At 49.0% G+C, this 21408-nt stretch overlaps 8 protein-coding genes across 8 annotated transcripts; 4 read left to right on the top strand and 4 right to left on the bottom strand.

Moving 5' to 3' along the window:
• Window positions 1-1391: 1391 nt before the first annotated feature.
• Window positions 1392-3993, bottom strand: ABOM_010188 (WD40 repeat and Utp12 domain-containing protein; the record flags this gene model as incomplete). The annotated part of the gene is made up of 2 exons (XM_022537316.1): window positions 1392-3363; window positions 3422-3993. 2 exons carry the CDS (start codon window positions 3991-3993, stop codon window positions 1392-1394), a joined length of 2544 nt encoding a protein of 847 aa, XP_022384824.1.
• Window positions 3994-6538: 2545 nt separating this feature from the next.
• Window positions 6539-9111, top strand: ABOM_010187 (putative transcription regulator BDF1; the record flags this gene model as incomplete). Its single annotated transcript, XM_022537315.1, has 4 exons — window positions 6539-6642; window positions 6705-8167; window positions 8224-8717; window positions 8779-9111. 4 exons carry the CDS (start codon window positions 6539-6541, stop codon window positions 9109-9111), a joined length of 2394 nt encoding a protein of 797 aa, XP_022384825.1.
• An 816-nt stretch (window positions 9112-9927) lies between these two features.
• Window positions 9928-11860, top strand: ABOM_010186 (uncharacterized protein; the record flags this gene model as incomplete). The annotated part of the gene is made up of 4 exons (XM_022537314.1): window positions 9928-10071; window positions 10335-10864; window positions 10942-11202; window positions 11527-11860. 4 exons carry the CDS (start codon window positions 9928-9930, stop codon window positions 11858-11860), a joined length of 1269 nt encoding a protein of 422 aa, XP_022384822.1.
• Window positions 11861-12569: 709 nt separating this feature from the next.
• Window positions 12570-13374, bottom strand: ABOM_010185 (frataxin family protein; the record flags this gene model as incomplete). The annotated part of the gene is made up of 2 exons (XM_022537313.1): window positions 12570-12842; window positions 12976-13374. Coding segments are annotated over 2 exons (672 nt in total), but the record flags the coding sequence as incomplete, so codon positions are not given.
• A 614-nt stretch (window positions 13375-13988) lies between these two features.
• ABOM_010184 (uncharacterized protein) lies at window positions 13989-15092 on the top strand (the record flags this gene model as incomplete). The annotated part of the gene is made up of 1 exon (XM_022537312.1): window positions 13989-15092. The coding sequence occupies one exon, from the start codon at window positions 13989-13991 to the stop codon at window positions 15090-15092; it is 1104 nt and encodes a 367-aa protein (XP_022384827.1).
• A 194-nt stretch (window positions 15093-15286) lies between these two features.
• ABOM_010183 (SNARE-binding exocyst subunit SEC6) lies at window positions 15287-17566 on the bottom strand (the record flags this gene model as incomplete). The annotated part of the gene is made up of 1 exon (XM_022537311.1): window positions 15287-17566. One exon carries the CDS (start codon window positions 17564-17566, stop codon window positions 15287-15289), a length of 2280 nt encoding a protein of 759 aa, XP_022384828.1.
• Window positions 17567-18277: 711 nt separating this feature from the next.
• Window positions 18278-18562, top strand: ABOM_010182 (mitochondrial 54S ribosomal protein uL30m; the record flags this gene model as incomplete). The annotated part of the gene is made up of 1 exon (XM_022537310.1): window positions 18278-18562. One exon carries the CDS (start codon window positions 18278-18280, stop codon window positions 18560-18562), a length of 285 nt encoding a protein of 94 aa, XP_022384829.1.
• A 498-nt stretch (window positions 18563-19060) lies between these two features.
• On the bottom strand, window positions 19061-20994 carry ABOM_010181 (sphinganine-1-phosphate aldolase DPL1; the record flags this gene model as incomplete). The annotated part of the gene is made up of 4 exons (XM_022537309.1): window positions 19061-20072; window positions 20121-20254; window positions 20310-20787; window positions 20900-20994. 4 exons carry the CDS (start codon window positions 20992-20994, stop codon window positions 19061-19063), a joined length of 1719 nt encoding a protein of 572 aa, XP_022384830.1.
• Window positions 20995-21408: the final 414 nt, after the last annotated feature.

Below are 21408 nucleotides of genomic sequence, written 5' to 3'. Positions count from 1 at the left end.
TCCAGTCTTGCAACACAGGCTCTGATGAACTATACATTTCCTCTAGGAAGGTGAACACGCAAGGGGCGAGCTCGATTCTTATGTCTCTAGTGTGTGGATTTAGTTTAACTGTATTCATTGAATTGCTCAGTACTGATGTCCTTGAAACATCTTGTGATCTTAGCATGTCCGTCTTGTCCGCAGGGTTGAAATACAGTGGGAGGAATGGGATGGGTACTTTTGCCCTGAGGAGATATAGCGACCAGGTTAGGGACTGGTGGTGCACTAGACTCCGTAGGTAGAATGCAGCGTTCAGCTTTGGTGGTTTTACCTGTACGGCTTGTTTGACATGGGTGGTCAATCAGGTAGCAATGATCCTTAGACCAATATGCTAGGACGGCTTGCGGGTGTATGCATGTACATGTGGTGATACCTGGGAACATCGCGCCAGTTTACATAAGAGGCCAAGTAGCTCGGTACTACGCTGAGGACAATGTCTTGTTATGGATACCTGGGGATAGGGCAAAAAATAAATGGAAAAAGAGAAATACCGTCAGCGACAGGATTTGAACCTGTGCGGGCGAACCCAATAGATTTCTAGTCTATCGCCTTAACCACTCGGCCACACTGACAATTGATATACTTTAGGAAAGTATTTAACAAAATAAGCCTGTTAGAAGAGCAACCCTGCCTTTTTCGTGCTTTGATAACCCATGTACATTCTAGAAAAACAGGTGATATCAGTTGACTGTAAATGACTCTGTATGTCTCTATTAAGTTCGTTAGTTACTGCCTATATTATCACTGGCTTGTCTTTGAGTGGTATCTATACTAGTTCCTTATTACTTTGTGGTATGGTGTTGTCGGTTGGTGTTTATATATATCCACCGATACAGGTGCGAGGTACCTCCCAGTACAAAACTAGGCCAAGGCGCAATGTTCGAGAGAAAAAATACCGATAATACACATATGCTATGAACACACAAGAATACAGCATCCACCCAAAGGACCTCATTTGATCGAGGCCACCTTACCCTACCGTCGCCTACCGCGTAGTGCCCGTGCAGTGGATAGACAGACCCAAAGCATGTATATAGGTGTTTGCCTACGAGTAAGGAGACACGTGCAAGGCGATAGGTCTAAAGACCGAGAAACCTTGGATTTGTACGTGTTCACCCCCATGTCAGCAACCCCAAAACATATATCAGCACGGTAGATGCATGAAGATAGGTAATAGATGGTAATAGCAAGCTAACATAGATGCCAGTGAACAATGTCCCCATACATTATAATCGGAGTACATAAAACAGTTTAAATAAATTCTTTTCTCTTTTTGAGCACTTTTTTGTCTGGGTGTAAGAAACACGGAACCCCAGGAAAAAACACAGAAGAACAGGGTATTAAGATCTAATCTATTTTCTCGCCTTGTTCTTCCCCTTCCCTCCACTGCCCAGTTTGGTCTTCTTTGGTGGCGGCTGGGGAGCTGAAAGAGCTTCATCCTCAGAGTCATCCTCCGTGTCAGCAATAAAATCGGCCATCGAGCCGGCACTCTCGGCGTCGTCGTCCTCGTCGTCTTCGTCCTCCTCGAGGGACTCCTCAGCGTCGGAAGAGCCGGCAGACTCCTCCGCCTCAACGTCAAATACATCTTCATTCTCATCGTCATCCTCCTCACTGCCCTCCTCCTCGTCTTCAGACTCATCCATACCGGACTGGACGCCGTTCAGCATGGACTCGTCTTCGTCGAAGGTCTGATCGCGAATCAACTTGGTCCGTGGAGTGGCCATATGCTTCGCAGTCTCAGCATCGCTATCCTCCTCCTCAAGATCCTCCTCTCCCTCAACGTAGATGACGTTGTCTTCATCCTCACTCTCCATTCCTTCCGCTCCACTGCGGATGGATTGCCTCAAGCCAAGTTGCGCGTCCAACATATCAAGCTTACCCTTAAGCAGCAGCAAAGAGGACAGGCTTGATGAGCGCTGATCCATAACCTTGTAAAGCGTAGCCATACGCTTCAAAAGATCTGGCTGACCGGCGAGCGCCCCGCCATGTGCGACACATGTCCATTGGATCCACACGAGGAGGTGTCCGTACCGACCAGGTCGGGCAGAAAGGCGTTCGGCCAGCTTTTGGAGGAGTGTAGCTGCCAGGGATGACTCCAAACGTTGGATGGTCATCCGGATAATCGAGAGGTCACCGGTATGGAAACAAGATTCAAGCATGTCGTTATCGTTAGTCTTGAGGGACTGCGTAAGGACAGTGGAGAGCGAGACACCAGATGGAATCTGCTGGACTGCTTTGTTGGGTTTCCCAGGAACAAGAGACCCGATGCGAACATCGTCCTCAAGTTCAGCCTCAACATCAATCTCTGCTGCATTTGCCCGCATGAGCTCGCCAAAGGAGGGTTCGCCTGTCTCGTCCTCATCTTCAGGATCGGACTCCTCCGCGTTATCCATCTCCACATCGCTGTCGGTACCGTTCTGTTTGTCTGTTTCTTTCATTCCACCTGACTGCTTGCGTTCTTGATCGTCATCATCCGAGTATTCATCGCTATCTGAGATAGCGTCTTGTTTGGAGTCTTGCATCTCAACATCGTCATCTGCGAGGTTCCCTTGCTGTACCACTGCCTTGGACTCATCGACCTGGCTTTCACCTATCTTCCTTGCACCGTTTGTAGTTACCGATGAGAGTACTGAGTTGGACTTGCTCTTGACAATCTTCTTTGTACCCGTGAATGCCAACTCGTCGGTTTCCTCATCGAGACAAGAAACACGCTCGAAAATAGGAATGATGCCTCCCTCAGCATAAGCGACGACTAGGTCACGACCCTGAAACGATGCTGTTACCACAGGGACGAGCGCATCGGAGCCCTCGGAGCGCGTGATCTTAATGGAGCACTCTGCTCTCCTGGTCATCTGCCTTCCCTTTGCCTTCAAACTCGTGGCAGCCTTACCTGCCTGTAAGTCCTTCGGCTGAACGAATGGCCTCATGAAAAGCTCAACTGTACCGTCGTCGGTTACAGCTGCGAGGGCTTGCTTTTCCAACGACAACGAGTCGCCTGTCTTCCTCCCGAAGCCGGTATACAATGACAACGAGGATACTTCCTTTTCAGCCACTAGATTCATCACGAGCTTCCGACTCTCAGGATCAAACACATTGATATAACGGTCATTATCGGAGCCGAGGAACAATCCGGCAGAAGCGGACTCAGTGGAGGAGGTGAGAAGAGTGTGGATAGAATTGCGCATGGCGGGGAACGCAACTGGCGCATCATTGTTATCAATGTCGATCAGATATGGCGTTTGAGATGCGCAGATAACAGGTGGGTTGGAGGGAAGCGGGCGTGCCAGACTCGTGACCGCCGAGGATGAAGGCAAGTTAACTATCCTAGGATGTGATGTTAGATAGGCCCAGAAAATCCCACGTTAAGGGTATATGAGCTTACTTTGTGCTTTTCCCGGTGCGCAGATCCCATTGTACGAGTTTGTTATCACCACCGACACTCCAGCCTTCTTGAGCGAGCTTGCCCAAAGTAAATTTGAAATCCTTAACACCTTCATCATGAGCTCCAGCGAGTGTCCCGACAATCTTGTCCTCCGTAGGCGAGTACATCCGGATATCTGAAGTACTGGTACCGAAGGCGACAACTACATCTCCCTGATCAAACCCACCGGCGGAACCATTGACGTCGGAGTGGCGCTTTCTCTTCTTTTTCGACTGTTGATCGCGATCCTTCTGTCTTCCTGGATAGTATCCCCAGTCTAGGGAGGTGACCGTCTCCTTAGGACCCAAGACATGCTCGCATTGTAACCGGCCGGTATTCGTATCATGAATTCGCAAATGCTGAGCATCAAGACCCTGAATGACTGACGCGAAAAGCGCCAATTGATATTCAGACGGTGCAAAGGATGCCTTTAATATCGAAGATTTGCTTCCCGTGTATGTCAGGCCGGATATTGCGGGCGACGCAGCGGAGGAAGTTTTCGAGGCGGGCGGGCGAGACGTCTTCTTACCCATTTTGACCGAATCTATAAGTGAAAAACAAACAAACAACGTCACAAAACAGACTCTAGGTAGTTAGCTAAGCCTAGTCCCGCTTCGAATTTGAGCGACACCTGGATGTTGTGAGTCTGTGGAACTACAGACTGTCGCCGTCTCTTGGGCGGTGTTGCTGGGAAGGAAAAAAAAGTTCTGTAGAGCCAGTAGATGGCGCTTGCCCTGTTATGGTCTAGTGCCATATATGTGCTGCAGGCGTCTTATCTAATCGCCCGCCTCTTCCATAGTTAACATAGTACCAACCACTCCATACTCTTTAACATCCTTAAGCCATCTTTCCTCTGAATATATGCGTCGGTCCTAGACATGTCTGCAGAATGCTGAATCTGCCTAGTTCGCACTTTTTCTGGTGTCACTTCCTCCCCCCTGTAATCAAAAACTAGGTGATCTCGAGCTAGACGTTCGAATCTTTTCAACCAAACCAAATCTCAGTGTATTTGAATACCTTCTCAAACTCACTCGCAGCTTTGCCTTCAAATAAAGCGCTGAAGATAAGCACAGTTTGCTTCTTCCATTGGTCGATTTATCAAAAGGGCCGAAATCCCGTGAGACTCATAAGTCGCATTCTTCGGGCCTTGGGAGGCAAATATGCGCAGTTTTCATTCGGACTACAACTGGCATACTGTTGCATATTCTCCGCGCAGAGTCATGCGTTGTCAGTTGGTACGCTTTTGACTCATTTCCATCCACCCAGATTCAGCTGCAAGAAAACCCCCTTTGTCATGTTCCACTTCGCAGACAAGTCAGGGGTGACTGATAAAGCGCGACACTGGTGATTATTCGAAGACCAATGTGGCGTGTCCTGAGACCAGCAGAACAAGGGATACAGGCAGACGCCACTGATACGCTACAGATACTACTAGGGAAACAGTTGAGTTAAGCTCATACTCATATCGCGACAGAATCACCTTTCTAGAGATCAATGCAACCAGGCACCCGAGCCGACGATGTTTCTGTCCACATCCTCTTGACATCTTCTATAGTTCACTAACTTATCTCTCTTGGCATGACTAATAAGTCATAGTGGTTATGTCAGCAACACGAGGCTAGACCTAATGCAATGCAAGGGAAGGGCTCAGGGCTTGACCCTGGGGCTTTCCCGGGTCAGCAGATCAACTTTTTCTGGATCGGTGTGTAGCAAACCAGCCATCAACCATATCCATGATGCAGTCCTTAATCCCCGTCATGAATGCCTAACAGATTTTTGGGTATGTCATATCTGATCTAACTTACGGCATGACAAAGATACATTTAGCGGACGGCGTCTCATGAGATGTGTCCAAGCCAAACGCCTTGGCGGACTTTCAGTGTTGCTCAGTTGTCTTTTATTTCATCAGCTTGATGTTCCTTTTTCGCAGCTCTGAACTATTTCTTTTTTTTGGGAGAGCTGAATATTTTTCGAGGATGTTTCCGACAAAGGGACTCCTGGTACGAGGATCCACCAGAGTTGGAAGAACCCAATCGTATTCATGGACTCGTAGAGCGCGTCACCAACCAGCCAATCAACAGGTGCTGAATATTTAATTAGGATTAGTGTATCCGATGGAGTTAGCGGCAGAGGACGGACGAGCGCGACGCGGCCGTTCGTACTTAAGGATTCTAGCACCCCCTCCGATTTCCTCAGTCTCTGTTTCTGGACCTGAGCTGAGCTGCGCGCCGGTCACGCCTTCCTTACCATTTTTTCTTACCGCCTCGCCTAAACCTGCGTGTCCAAGGTTACCCGTGACCACCCCTGGACATTATCATCATTTATTTTCTTTTTTACACGGTCTAACGCGTTGTCGCGTCGCGCTCCCAGATAAGAATCCCAGCCACAGCTACTGCACTTGCCTTTTATTTTTACTTTTATTTTTTTTTTTTATTATTTGTTATTGTCATTATTATTTTCCCCTTCACTTTATTATTATTAGCAACAACTCAAACCCCCCAAACCAAATTAACTGTATTTCTATCACCCTTCACTCCCGATCGCGACTCCACGAGGTCCATATAATCACTGTGGCCTCAGATACATGAGTTGGCACGTGCGATCCCCCTAGAGATCACCTGACTTGCCTATTCTTTTTCGACTTCTCCTTTGATTCTTCTTTCCACTTCCGTTTTATCTCGAGATTGCCTCACGCTTAGTCAATCAGGCTTGCCGCCCACGTGACTCTACAGCGTACCGCCTCTTGGCAATATATATTCCTCTGCTTCCTGTCGCATTCTCCACTTCCGACCCGCGCTAATCTCATATTTCCTGTATATTCTAACACCGCGGCGTCGCAGCAGTTGTGACTGCTGAGCAACAGTTTTCATCTGTCTTTTGTCACTTAATCAGGGGGTTTTAGTCGACGGTTGACGAATCGATCCATTTAGTCTGTGATAGCGCAGAGAATACCTATTCAGTGCATTTTTGTTGTCGCTTTTAAGCTTTCTCGATAGCTGATACCGGCTGCTACCTTCATCGCTGCGTGTTAGTACACTGTATTCTGGTCCTCAGTTGGACATTTAAACATCGACCTCGATGGCGACGCCGCCTCCGGAGGCTGCTCCTATGGTCAAGGAGGAGAAGCCTCAATTGCCACCGTCGCCAAATGGCATATCTTCAGTCGATGTTGGTCGCAAAGAGTATGTATACCTCCGACCCACTTTTGGAAACATGGGGCTAATTGCTGACTGCCTCTTTACAGTGTGCAGGGTCTTGTAACTGATTCTAACCCAGACGCGGCCGCTAATGAGAAAAGGACCAATTCGACCAAACCTGCTTCAGTGAATGGTCATGAGACTACTGCCACAAACGGAGTCAATACAACATCTCCTCCGAAGTCACCGACTGCCCTACCTGAGGAACGCAAAGCGCCGATCGCGCAATCTTCGGCGACGGACGAGATAAAGAAGGAAGCAATTGGGAATAGCCTTACCAACTCTAGTGGACAACTGTCTGCCGGTAATGCTAGTTCTGATAATGGTACCACTCAAAAATCGCAGCCAACGCTAGATAGCTTAAAGCCAGCGAAAAAGATGGACGGCAGCATCCAGGCTCAAGGCTCTGCCGCGAAGACCGATCTTCCCCATCATCCTCCCGCTAGTTCAAAGCCTGAAGGTTCTTCGAACAATGATTTAACTACTAAGGCTCCCTCGCTCCCACCTTTGCAGGGTGCTGATCAGGAAATGCGAGACGCGCCAGATGTGCCGATCTCTCCCACAAAGCTACCTAGGGAACGCGAACCAGACCCAAGAGATGAACCTGCCGCGAAGCGTACCAAGATTGGAGGGGAAGCTTCTGGGCCGTCCGGATTTAAAGCACCCGGTACTCCCGGCCCCATGGCTGAGCGACGTGCGGATGCGGCAACGAATGGTGATGCGACTATGACCAGGGTTCAACACAAGTTCCTTCTTAAAGGGATTCAAAGCCTGAAGCGTATGCACGACTCACGCTTTTATCGGGAGCCAGTCGATCCAGAGAAGATGAATATCCCTCATTATCCGCAGATTATCAGACAGCCTATGGATCTTGGAACCATTGAGAGACGCCTGAAAAACAACGAGTACAAGTCAGTCAAGGCTGTCATTGACGATTTTAACCTCATGGTTCAAAACTCGTTGACGTTCAATGGCCCGGATCATATTGTTGCGCAGGAAGGGCAGAAGCTCAAGTCTACCTTTGAAAAGCAGATGATTAACTGCCCTAGGACTGATGATATCGAAGAGAAGAAACCGAAGAAGTCTTCTCCTAAGACCTCAGCAGCACGACGGGAACCACGGACAAGTATAGGGCAAGCTCTCCCACGCCCAACTGGTGGTTCCCCTCAGGCTACAACCTTCGCTTTGGGACCAGAAGGTCTTCCTGTTATTCGTCGTGATTCTACCAATGCTGATGGACGGCCCAAGCGGTCTATCCATCCTCCGAAGCGCGATCTGCCCTACTCGACGAAACCGAAAAAGAAAAAATATCAGTGGGAATTGAAGTTTTGCCAGGAGGTCCTTGATGAGCTTCACAAACCAAAACATTTTAATTATGCGGTCCCATTCTATCAGCCCGTTGATCCGGTGGCCCTGAATATCCCTACCTACCACAGCATTATCAAGAAACCAATGGATCTCTCCACTATGCAGACAAAACTAAAACTGGTCAATACGAGAACGCCAAAGAGTTCGAACTGGACATGCGCATGATTTTCAAGAATTGTTTTAAGTTCAATATACCAGGAGATCCTACATACCTTGCTGGACAAAAGTTTGAAGAGATATTCAACTCCAAGTGGGCTCAGAAGGCACGCTACTTGGAGGCCCATGAACCGCATCCTGAGCACCACAGCGGAAAGTCCGAGTCTGAATCTGAGGAAAGCGACGAAGATGCGGACGATAGCGATGACGACGAAGAACTTCAGCGGCTACAACAGAAGATTGCTGAAATGACACGTAAGGTGGAAGTTCTTGCTCAGAAGAAGAAGAAGAAGACACCACCCGGAGCGAAGAAAGCCGGGAAGCTCAAGTCTAGCACGAAGGATATAAAGAAGCCTGGAAGCATGAGTCTGGCGAAGAAGGACAAGAAGAGCAGCATAAAGCCATCAAAGCCCGAGAAGCAGCGCTGGGTCACATATCAGGAGAAGCAGATCATATCTAATGGGATCAGTAGCCTTCCTGATAAGAAGATGCAGGAAGCGCTTAAGATCATCCAAAGTAACGTTCCGTCTCTCAAGGTACGATCTTGGCAACATCTACTTACTGTCATGAGCTGAGAAGCCTAACTTTTGCGTCTAGGGCACCCAAGAAACAGAGATTGAACTCGATATTGATGAGCTGCCCAATGATGTATTACTTATGCTGCTCAGATTCGTCAAGAAGAATGCGCCCCAAGTTATGGAAGATGAAGAAGTGGCGACGCCCACTGCTATGAATACTGCTGCCGCCCCCAAGCCAAAGAAAAACAAGCCTATGAGCAAATTCGAACAGGAGGCTCAGATCAACATGCTTGAAAGCAACCTGTCTCGCTTCCAGGGTGGTGGCCGTTCTCCAGATCCAGTCCCCTCTGTCGAAGCTAACGAAAGTAGCGACGATTCGGAAGATGACTCGGAAGAGAGCGAGGAGGAGTAAACCTTCGCTGGATGAATTCTGGCTGAATATTTACTTTTCGGAAATCTTCCACTTAGTCTTGTTGATCTACTTTGCTAGTAATCCTGGGCATTCCTACCCTTCATTTTACGTTATCCATCGTTCTAATTAGTTGTTCCCCCATCTTGGTTGTTAACCTGTTTTCCCACGCCAGCCTTTTCTGTTCGTCTTTTCTTTTCCACTATTAGCGATACTGTTGCGTTGGAAGACGGCCTGAACTATTTTTTAATCAGGCGCCTGGTATTCTTGTACATAGCCCTTTACTTCTATCGGGTTGAATGTCGCGTCTGAGCTCTTCATTTTCGCTCGCCTGCATCTGGTGGCAAGATCCATAACCCTGTGGTGAACGCACGATATGCTTTTGCTCGTCTTTCATGAGGGCGCTTCCTGCCGACATTGGTTGGACTTGCTTTAAGCATGTTTTGCGCTTGTTCTCTTGTGAAGGCGGAAATACTTCAGTTGCAAGTCGATGCGCAGTGATAGTTCTCTGAGGAGAGGGTTGTGATGGCACCTAGTGCATGTATGATTACGAAAGAAATGTGAAAACGGAAGCGAAAATCTGAGACTTTGTATTCTTATACATATTCCGAGTAATTTAATTACCTGTAGGCATGGTATGGCACTCTACATACCTCATGAGTCTCGGTATGTTTTGTGAAGGTATCTTGGTATTGATTTAAATTGATAATACTACTTATCGGTGGGCGGTGACGCAGCACACCGATTAAATGTTATCCGAATCTAATCTCCAGCTTCATAACCTCTCGACCACATGTTGAGAACGCAACAACCGTGGCCATGTTACCCCCTTGTGATCCAGCAATACTTGAGAACAATCCTCAATTCAAGAGACTATACCGGAACTTGACAACAAATTTGCTCCACCCTGATGCTTCGACACGCGCCAACCATGCGCAGCCTGCCAGAAAGGCCGTATTGGAAGTACGTGCCCAAACTGTCCGAAACTTGGACAATTCCGCACTCGGAGGAATGAACAACAAGAATACTAAATTGAGAAAACATTGTGCCAGGAACTAAAAAACTGCCGGACTCGTCATATGAAAAAGCAAATCAAGAAACAAATGCTGCGACAGCTAGCCTTTGATCCTGACAGTGATATATCGGACGATGTCAGCATGGCTCCACAGGGAATCTACATTAAGGAGAAAAGTAATGGCTGACAAGGATGCATGACTTATTACTAGTACCGCTGCACGATTGCAATTATCAGCTTGTATTTGGACTCATCATCCAATCAGCTCGACCTAGATGGTGACGATGTCGATGGAGCCGATGCGCTATCTCTCTTGGCCCCAGACATTGACAAGTTCTACTCCAACCTTCCTGCGTTGATTAGGCCCTTCTCGAATGCTATTTCCTCTTCTCTGAGCGCCCTTCGATTGATCGCTAATGCGGGTGACGCCTCGAATCCTCTGTCTGCGGAGTTATCCCGACCCAGAACTAGGGCTCGTCAGTCAATGATGAGAGCACCTTCTCTCTCCCCGCAGCTTGAAGATCGACTGCGTAAATTACGCCAGAAACAGCTATCTGAACTGCCGGCAGCCCGCACCCGGATGGCAGCGACAGCGGGGGAAGTCCTGGCGACACGGGCTGCGGTACTGGAGCGTACGGTGGTGTTACTGGAACGCGCCAAACACGGGGCACTCGCCCGAGCCACCAAGGCAAAGGCGGAGCATCTAGCTACCGTAGCACGGGGTATGGAAGGGAAGTTGAGGTATGTCCGACCGTAGTGGCTTTGGTTCAAGTTCAAGGAGTTTATGAAGGTCTACCGAGACTAATTATACATGATAGGATGACAAAACTGGATATTTGTGCCACGATACACACGCCCGAGACTCTTGCTGCCCTCAGCCGATACCGCCAACACCTTCAAGACACCCGAGAGCGGCTGGTAGAGAGAAAGGTGTCCGCCCTGGAGGAACTAAAAGCATATGAGGTGGACGACTCGGGGGTGAACGATAGAGCTGTCACCAGAGGACGGTTAGCAACAGGACCTATTGGGGAAATTACCCGACAATACGGGGATTTAATCCGAGAAATTGAAGATGTGAGGTCAGAGATTGAAAGGTTATGAATGGGTAGGCATTTCTCGATTTATTGTTTTCTCTTAAGATACCCTTGTTCCAAACGCATCATCGTGCCTTACACAGCTTAATAACCATGTCCATATTCATCACTTTATTCATGTCCTCCAATTGGATGATTCAATCTTGTACCTCTCACCAAAACAACCTTATTGAACCAGCCAATAAGCACCACCCCGCACGTTAATCACCTGACCATCCCACCAAAAGTTTTCCGCCGATAAGACTCATGGAATCTATACACTGATATTCAAATTTCCCCAAATCCACAGAATAATCTTTCAATAACTAGAAATACACCCAAAATGGCCGACGAAGCCCTTTCTATCTACGACGAAATCGAAATCGAGGATATGACCTTCGACCCCGTCCTCCAAATCTACCATTACCCATGCCCGTGTGGCGACCGATTCGAGATTGCGATCGATGATCTTCGCGACGGAGAGGAAATCGCCGTTTGCCCCAGCTGCAGCTTGATGATCCGGGTTATTTTTGATGTTGTACGTCTTCATGTATCTCTTTCTTATTATCATGTATACATCGGGGTTCTTACTAACATGATCAAGGACGACCTCCCCAAGGACGATCAACAGCAAGGCCCCGGCGCTGTTGCGGTTCAGGCTTAAACTATTTTAAGAGCGAAGTAGGGAAACAACTATAGGGGCTATAAATTGATACCACCATACGTCGTTATACGTACTGTTCGAGGAATCTCTCGGCTTTTCGTTTGTCGACCTGAAGGAAAAATACAGAAGTTCAGTCTTCGCCACGGAGCCATGCGACATCGCGAGCGCAATACAGTCGGATGCCGGCCCTCGCGCCGCTGGTAACATTGATCCGAAGATTGAGGTGTCAGTGGAGTCTTACCGGGCGTGATGTGAGGGGGATTTGCTGCGAGACCCGGTTGGGGGTTTTGGTCGAAGAGGCATCATATCTCTTGACTTTGTGCCGGTAAAACGTGAGAGATGAGGTGCGTTAGTGGGCGTGTGAAGTGAAGCCAATAGTGATCGCATCATAGTAACGATGTGGTACTATTAGGCGATGATGGCCTTCTAGAATTGGTCGTTGTATATTCGACATATGCAGAGTAGTGGGATTCCAATACTGAATCTGGGAAAGATAATTCACTACGAAATCCAAATATGCATATTGTACCATGTCTGCGCAACAAGTATATGGTGTAGTACTCGATGCCGAAATGTTTAGTCCACCAAGATTCAGCTAAGGAGCTCTCATATCCTACAACCACCACAATTCCATGTATTCATGATCCGAGCAACAAAAGCGCATCTTCCTATAGGACAGTCGCATACCGCTGCAACCAGAGCAAGCAGATCACAGTTCCTCGGTGTAGACATCTCTCGGGATATTCAAAGTCAACTCGGTGTTCAACAGGTCCGTCAGATTCGATCCATCCCGGAGATAGATCCATTGGCCATTAGCAAAGGGCCTACTATCCTGCTTCTCGTGCATGTAGTCTCCTTCCACGACCCAGTCGTACCGCTTGGGACCAGAGATAGGGGAGCTGAGCCAGATCTGCTTATTGGGGGGTTGCTTGTTCAAGACATAGGTGCCGACACTGGGAAGGATAATGTTCATTACTCCGGCCTATATGCAGGAGAGTGATTAGCAATTCGTATACCAATTAATTCTGTGACGGAAACCAAGTAGAAGGAAAGAGCGACAGAGCTAAACTCCATCCAAGTGGTCCAAAGAGATATTAGCGACGGAAGAAACGCACACTATACTCAGCCTCAATGTCCGCACCCTCCTCTTGGACCTTCTCTATCTCGCTCTGGAGCACATTGAGATAATGTTCCGCATATTCATGGTATTCTCCGTCTGTCAATGGCGATGGCTCGGTGACATGGCTGGCGGCGCCCGCGACGTTGTTGCTTTGCGGGTTTGGGGCCGGAGGGTCCGACGAGCCTGGGAAGATGCCCTTACGAGCTGCAGGGGTGCAGTGAAAGCCCCGACGAGATGAGCGAGGGGCTGGACTCGCCTGGGGTTGGAAATGAGAAGCTACTGGCGCTGAGATCCGGCCGACGCGGAGGGTCGGGCGGATGGCCGCTGGGAGAGCTCGAGGAAAGCGGGAGAGCATAGTGGGATATGTGAGGTACTGACTGGGTGAGACAGTCTTCTAGAGGATTGAGACTAGGTTATTGAAGAGGGACGTTGGGAGGTGCAAGAGCAGGGAAAAGTGGAGGTAAAGGAAATGGATGGCATCATAGCTTATTTGGAGCTTAACTCCATTCGGCGTGGACTTTCTCCGCATTTGATTCCATCACCAATTACAACAATATTATTAGACAAACTTGTTCCTGCCAACGCCACATATATCGCATACACTATATTAGCGTCTGACTCGACGCTTCGTCTTTCTTGTCAAGCAGACCGCTGGGGGTACCGACGAGCTACAGTTGCTATATAGATGATATACCCCGGGCCGTGCAGGCCCCTCACAAGAGTCACAACAGCCTCGTCATCAACATTCATATTCTTTCGCTCATACCACCCCAAACGGTGGACGACAGTCATGTCCGACGCTAAAAAGAAAGAGAAAAGACCGCCCCTAACGCACTTTCTCTGCCTCCCTCTAGTCAACTCAAAATCCCTCCCCCAACTGGAATCCTCTCTGGCAGCCTTCAAAGCCTCGATTCCTCGCCGTGCACTCCGATATGGAACTCCAGAAAAGCCACTCATCCCTGATGGCGCGCTCCGTCCCGTCGTACCCTGCACCTGACTCTGGGTGTCATGAGTCTCCCAACGAAGGAGCGTCTGAACGAGGCTACCGAGTTCTTCCAGTCACTAGACCTAGTCACTATGGCGCGCGAGGCCGAGAAAATCGCAAGCGCACGCGCGCAAGGGAGAAAGAGAAATGCGCCGTTAGTCTCAGCAGCAGAGCAGTCATCTTCGCCGAGCGCTGGGGAAGTCGCCAAATCGCATGATGAAAGCCCTCCGAGCCCGTTCACCGTCTCTCTTGAATCTTTGCATGCGCTTCCTCGTGCGCGCGCCGCAACGGTCCTACATGCGGCGCCTGTCGATCCTACTGCTCGTTTGTATCCCTTCTGCGAACTGCTGCGGGACAAATTTTTGGAGGCCGGATTTTTGGTGGGTGAGCAGAAGAAGGAGAAGGATATCAAGCAGACGAATGATAAGTCTACAGAGGGCGCGGCAGTTGAAGAGCCCTCCCACCTCGAGGAAATCCCAGCCAACATTGCGGAAGAAGACGCGCTTAGATCAGACAAGTCGATAAGCACCGAAGCTGTATCAAAGAAATCTACAGCTTCAAAACCGAAGATCAGACCGCTTCTCCTGCACGCTACGGTGGCAAATACGATTTATGTCCGTGGGAGAGCACGGGGTGGAGGACCGCAGAAGGGTCAAAATCGCAAAAACCAATACACTTTCGATGCACGGGATTTTCTGTCTCACTATCGGAACTATTATGTTGACAGTGATAGAACGACTCCTCGAGCTACGGTAGTTACAACTAGCGGGGATGGTGGTGAGCAAGATCCGCTGAACGGGGAGGGTCTTTCCGATAATGAGACCAGCCGCCCGGAAAGTGAGGAAGACAGGTCGCCGAACAACAGAAGGGCGTCTAGGGATGCCACAGGCGGCAGTAGACAGCAATATGCCTTTGTGTGGGCGAAGGACTTCGCCCTTGAAACGATATGTATCTGTGAGATGGGTGCGAAGAAACTTGACCCGGAGGCCGACGAGGATGGAATGAACGCGCGTTTGCGAGAGAAATACTTGGCCGTAATAGAACGGAGCTTGGAGTTTCAGTCTATCGGAGACGGAGATGGTAAGGCCGATGCCAGTAGTGATGGGGGTGGTGTGAATATTCGTTGACTGTTATATACCCAGCATCAAGTAAATAATTAGACATGCTTCTAGCCGAAGTAAAACGAGCATATAGATTGGAATCATTGGATCCATATTATAGAATACATCTTGGCAACAGCCGACCCTGGCATCTAATCAAAAATAACTCCTAACACCACGCTGAATAGAGCATTGCCATTCATCCCCTAAATATCATTTAACTACCTCATCCGACTCATAAGAGTCTCCATACCTCTTTCCACTGACAACTCTGCTGCTTTGGCCTTGACGGCACTGATCATGCTTCTCTCAAAGTCATCCCTTGTCCTAAGCACCGCCTCAACCCATGTCAGCTGGAGATCCCAGTATTCCATTTTGAAATCCTCATAGACTGCAACAACGGCAGGACCCTTCTCTGATTCAAGCAGGCGAACCAACCAGTCGACGAGTCGCCACTTTTGCTTGATGGTACTGGCAAAAGAGTCCGGATAGTTTTGGAAGAAGGCGAAAACGGTGAGGACGTCGTCCTTGAACTTGTCCGTGTATGGATCAGCGTGTCGCCGGAACTTGACGCCGCGGTTACGCACAGACGACAGGTACCGGACCAAGAGTTCGTCGGAGAGCTCCTCGACTAAGATGTCGATAAGAGATGGGTGAATAACAGGGGAGTAATCGGCCATGTAATCTTCGAAGGTAGAAGTGATTCGCTTGATGGCAAAGTCGCCATACCACTTCTGAGTGAAGAAATCGGGGATAGTAGCGCGGAAGTCGACCACGAAAACCACTTCGACGAATTGAGTAAGACAATAGGTACTTAGATCCACGTAACCATCGCGAAGAGCATCCAGCTCGGGTATGGCTCGTGCCGCCATGTATTTCGGGTCAACGTGCGCCTCGAAGTCGCGCTTGAACCTCGACAGGTAGCCCAATTGTCCTGATTCATCATTGTCATCGATGCAAGCAATCTGGTCATTGGCCACCGCAACAAGCCAATCCTGCAGCAGCTGCAATCCATCAAGCTGGTCGCCACCTGGCGCCTTGTACTTGGCGCACTCCTCTTCGATGAGCGATTGCCAAGCGGTCTGACGTCCCTTGAGCACTCGGAACATAGAATCAATAATGCCTTCGACCAGGTCTGTGCGGGAGGAGGCGGTAGCTGCCTGGATCTGTTCATGAATCATGCGCCACATATCTGGAAGGGTTTTGGTGCGGAAATAGCCTTCTGCATTAGTGTCCAGAGAGTCAGGAATGCGCTCCACCAGGCCCTTTTTGTCGGTCTCTATGATCCTCTCCATCCATTCTTCGACCGCTTTGATGATGATGCTCTGCCACTGTCGAATGAGCTCAGGTTCACGATCATCGAGAATGTTTGGTCGCAGGTCTGCCTGTTTCCAGCCGAGTTTGTTCATCTTCTTGTAGTATTTCTCGCTCCAGTGGATAATAGAGAGTAAATTATCTGGGGGTAGCTCAGGGTCATTGATCAGATCCACGAAAAAGTCATGCATCATCCGATGGTAGATATCGGTGTATGTTTTATAGATCTTCCACTTCTTTGGCATTAATGTTTGCATCCCCTGCTTAACAGAGAAAAGGTCATTGAAGAACCATCGGAAACTTTTCTCTAGGATATCTGGATCGCCGAGGAACTCCTTCTTGGTATTCTCAAACTGATTCTGTGCGTAGAATTCAATGGCTTGGAGAAACTTTTCTTTATAGCCCCTAACCGTTTTGGGGCCCACATTCATCGACTTGAACCGACCTGCCAAGTCCTGGTGGTCCTTCTGCGCTTCCTGCAAAGCACGAACTGTTTCATCCTTCTTTTCCTCGTTCATGACAACAACAGCCAGCCGGACAACCATACTAGGGTTGTCAGACTGCACAAGCGGGATCAGGTTCATACAGGCAGTTCCCAAATGATCATCGAACCAGTCGATAACATTATCCAGACCCTGGAAATAATCCTCCAGCGTGGCTTCACTGCTCGGGTCCTCAGCCTTCCGTATCTGATCCATCGCCTCGTCACGGAAATCCCTCAACTTAGAGATCTGCATATGAGCCCGCAGCAAATTCGGCTGGTTCTCGAGATCATCATCATCCTCTCCTAGGAGATTCTCAACCTCAGCAAGATTCTCACTAAAGTTCTCCAGTCCCTTCTTCATCGTCAAGACTGCCTCGAAGTTCCTCTGCACTTTGGCAAGTCGATCGATTTGAGAGAAATCCTCCACGCTGGATTGTGATTCCGCGCATAGTTTGTCAATTCCCTGGAGCTCATCTTTCGTCTTTGAAACCTGGCGCTGACCTTCGGTTAGCGCGCTGATGCTGCGTTGTACTGTCTCCAATTGACCCCGGAGACCTTCTCGGAGCTGTGAATCGACGGCTGCCTTCTTCCGCGAGTATTCCGCTCTCAGTCCAGTGATCTTGTCCAGGTCTTCTGGGTGACGCAGGATATCTTCTAACCGTGGTAGAGCCACTGTTCCTTCCGAGTCTCCGCCTCGCGCCATTTCGACGATATCATACACTAGGTAAGGGTACTAGATCGGGATAAGATACTAGTGTTAAGTGCCCCGTCTGCTGCAGGGTCATTCAACTCGGTAGTTCCGTAGTGCAATCATATAGTAAGAGCGACAGGGAAGCCGTTATAAGAATATCCGTAACAACCCCGATCGCAATGTACTCAATGCTGCCGCAATCAATGGTGTGCCAAGTATGCCTTCTTAAAACGCACAGCGCTTTGAACTCGGTTTAGTTTTCGTTCAGCCGTATGTAAAATCACAGCAAGATAGCAACCATATGCATGCCACTATGTCTAATAGCAGTCAATGGCACATCCCCGCGTTTCATCCAAGCAAATAGATTGTCAAGTTGAAACGGGGTGCTCCGCCCGCCAGGAAGACCCCGGCAGAATATTATACACGTGACTCTCCGCCTCACCGGCCGACTGGATCGGAATGCCAAAATTCCCGCCGTGATGGTTTGATATACAAGTATCTGTCTTGGTGCAATTTTCCCATATCCCAGGATCAAAACACAGCTCCAGGCTTGTCGCAATAAATTGGTCATCTGTGCCATACAACCAGACGTGAAACCACGGACCGTCCGCCGAAATTCTACTTCCAGGCCGAGCCGCGAAATTACAAAAAACGACTCCGGAAGAAACCCTATAACTCACCTCTGCGACGATTCAAAACTCATACAAACACATTATTTCCAAAATGAGCTACTTCCGCGTCACCCTCGTACGCTCTGCGATTGGTCTTCCCCGGAGAACAACAGACGTCCTCAAGGCCTTGGGCCTCAAGAAGCGCATGGCAACTGTGTTCCACCCCGTGTCTCCGTCAGTCGCCGGTCAGATCATGAAAGTTAAGGAGCTGGTCGATGTCCGTGAGGTCGATAGACGGTTAACGAAACAAGAAGTTCATCTGGAGCGGAAGCCGGATCCGGGATACTACATCGAACAGACATCGGGTGCTGAGTGGAAGGCGAAGAGGAGTCAATAGACGTTAGCATATATTGATACTCCGCCTTTGCTTTATTTATTTTCACTCTCTGCTCGGAAGGCTCATCTGGGATACAGTAACGCTGGCTTCTTATGGTCAATGCACCTGTGAAGCTGGAGGGGTCGTTCTGGAATTGCTTGGAACCTTTTGCGGTTGAAATATTTTCTGTATCTGCTTGCATGGAGCGGTCTTATTTCTTATATTTTCAGTCTTTGTTCGACATGACTTACTGTACTATACATACTTTGCTACTGTGTTATATTAGGGCACTGGGAATCTATGTGATCTCGAGGATATGGATGTATGATATTGCTCAAAACTCTCTATAAGGATAGACCGTCTGGTTTATTTACGTTAGTGAATGCGAAGCCCGGTTTTAACTCCAGAAACGCCATTTTCCCAATTACATCGCAGGAAGGCGCGTTCTTCCGTGTCATATAAGGACTATTGACATTCAAAGAATATTAACAATGTATTTTTGCAACCAACAAGAACCATCTAGGCTTTATACAGAGTGTCCAGGAAGCCCTCGGCCAGACGACTGACAATACTCTTATCGGGCATACTGCCGGCTACGCCATACAAGGCAGCCGTATCACCACGCTTGATGATATACGACTTTCCTTGCCGCTTCCTCTCCTCTGCCTTATCCAATTCCTTCTCGACAACCTCAATGAGGTCAGTAGTGAGTTGGTCAATAGCAGAGGCTGTAGGAATAGTAAACGCTACATGAATCGCTGCAGGCGATTGGAGAGCGTTGAGATGCCAGCCCTTGGCGGACAAAGCATCGGCCATATCGTAGATGTCAACGGCGCCGTTTTTGCTCTGGAAAGCAACAACGCTGATCATGGGCTTTCCAACAACATCAAGGTTTTTCGATAGGAGTGGGTGCTCTCTAATAGATGCCTCGAACTTCTTTGCTGCACCCATGATGTCAAGGCAACTCTTGATGTAACCGGATTCTCCAACACTCATCAAACTGGCCCAGCAACCCGCGATAAGAGCACCTGGCCGAGATCCTGCCACAGATGGAGATGCATAGACACCACCGGACCAGTCAGGATAGACGAAATACTGATAGCTGCGGTAGGTCCGGTTTCGGTAGAGCACCACGGAGTTGCCCTTTGGCGCGAATCCGTATTTATGGGTGTCTACACTGATGCTGGTCACACCAGGGAGGCGGAAGTCGAATCCACCCTCCTCCTCATAGGGAGATGGGAAGCCGGCCTTCTTGAGGAACGCAATTACAAAGGAGCCCAAGCAGCAATCAACATGCAGAGGGATCTTGTACGCTGTGGCAAGTCGGGACAAGGCAGGAATATCATCAACAATGCCATGAGGGAAGTTTGGCGCGGAACCAACGAGGAGGACAGTGTTCGGGTTGATCAAGCGACGCACCGCAGGAATATCGACTTTATACTCGGGAGCTGGACAGGGTACGCGATGCAGTTTGATTCCGAAGTATTCGGAAGCCTTGTAAAAAGCAGCATGAGCGGTATCGGGAATGATCCTGTAACTGTCAGTACGGGTCAGTTTACCACAGGTAGCTTATTCTCACATTTCCGGCTCTGTTATTCTGCGTTCAGCGTACGCCTTTTGCCGCGCCGCCAAACAGGCCATCAGGATAGATTCAGTGCCACCGCTCGTAGTAACACCAGCACCATCAGCCGGAGAATTGAATAGCGCAAGTACCTGAGTCCGATCACATGAGTCGCAAATTCACCTTGCTTGACAAGACCCAACTTACCATAGCCACAACTTCAGCTTCCATCTTCCTGACACCAGGGAAAACATCCGGGTGGATGGGGTTGGCGACTCCAAACTGCCCAAACGCCTCCGCCTGGAGCTTCAGAAGATCTTGTCCACCGTGATACACAGCACCGCTGACGCGACCATCTTCCCACCGGGTATGCTCCATATTTGCCAGCTTCTCAAGCTCAGCGCGGATCTGTTCGGGGGTCCATCCCTCTTTAGGCAGATTTAAATATCTCGTGACACCAGGGCCGGTTGCAACAAGCTTTGTCTCCAGGTTTTCAATTGCTGACGAAACCTGCTTGTCGACCTGACCTCGGACACCGGGGAAGCGCAGGAATATGGAGTAGCAGAAGAGACGGACCGCGGCGTAGAGATTTCGGATGCTACCGAGGACACCATAACCGCGTAAAGAATAGAACGTCTTGCGAACGTAGCGAAGAATAAAAACTAAGAATACAATGTTTTTAAGACTGTTGTTCCATTAGAGAGATAGAGGACCAAGATGGAAGTTTTAGGAACCGTGCGTGCGGATGCCTACAAGCTGTTGGGGACGGCGGGGGAGTGGAATGATGTTCCACTTACATCTCCAAATTCAACGCCGCCAGCTGCGCATTAGGAGCTCTGCTGTATCCCAGCAGCTTATTTTGTAAAGCGACTGGAAGAACCGAGGATGCCATAGTTATGTTCAAAACAGTCTGGAAGACTGATAAGAAAGTAAGATGGCCTCCAAAGATAAAAGATAACGAGTATGGACTGGGGGGACGGTGGAAGGGTCGGAACTGACGTTCCAGGGAAATGGGTCTAGTTGAGGGAAGCGCCGTTAAGAATGCCGATGATTCCACCAACAGCCTCGGCTGGTGCCGCACATGCAACATCTTCCAGCGTTGCATCAGCGCCCTTCCTGCAGACTTTACTTTCCCCGGGTTTTCTACTCCGTAGCCTTGCCTACTAGGTCGTGACTAGTGTCCAAATTACATACATACAGTAACACTTTGTATCCAAAGCGGCTTGTAAGTGAGCCAGGTTAATGACGAAATAATTTTTCTGCGTTCAGTTTATCAGAGGAAAAAAATGCAGTCATCTAAGCCTGC

This window comes from Aspergillus bombycis, assembly GCF_001792695.1.
Source record: "Aspergillus bombycis strain NRRL26010 chromosome Unknown contig00120, whole genome shotgun sequence".
NCBI lineage: Eukaryota > Fungi > Ascomycota > Eurotiomycetes > Eurotiales > Aspergillaceae > Aspergillus > Aspergillus bombycis.
This window is presented reverse-complemented; position numbering and strand designations above follow the sequence as displayed.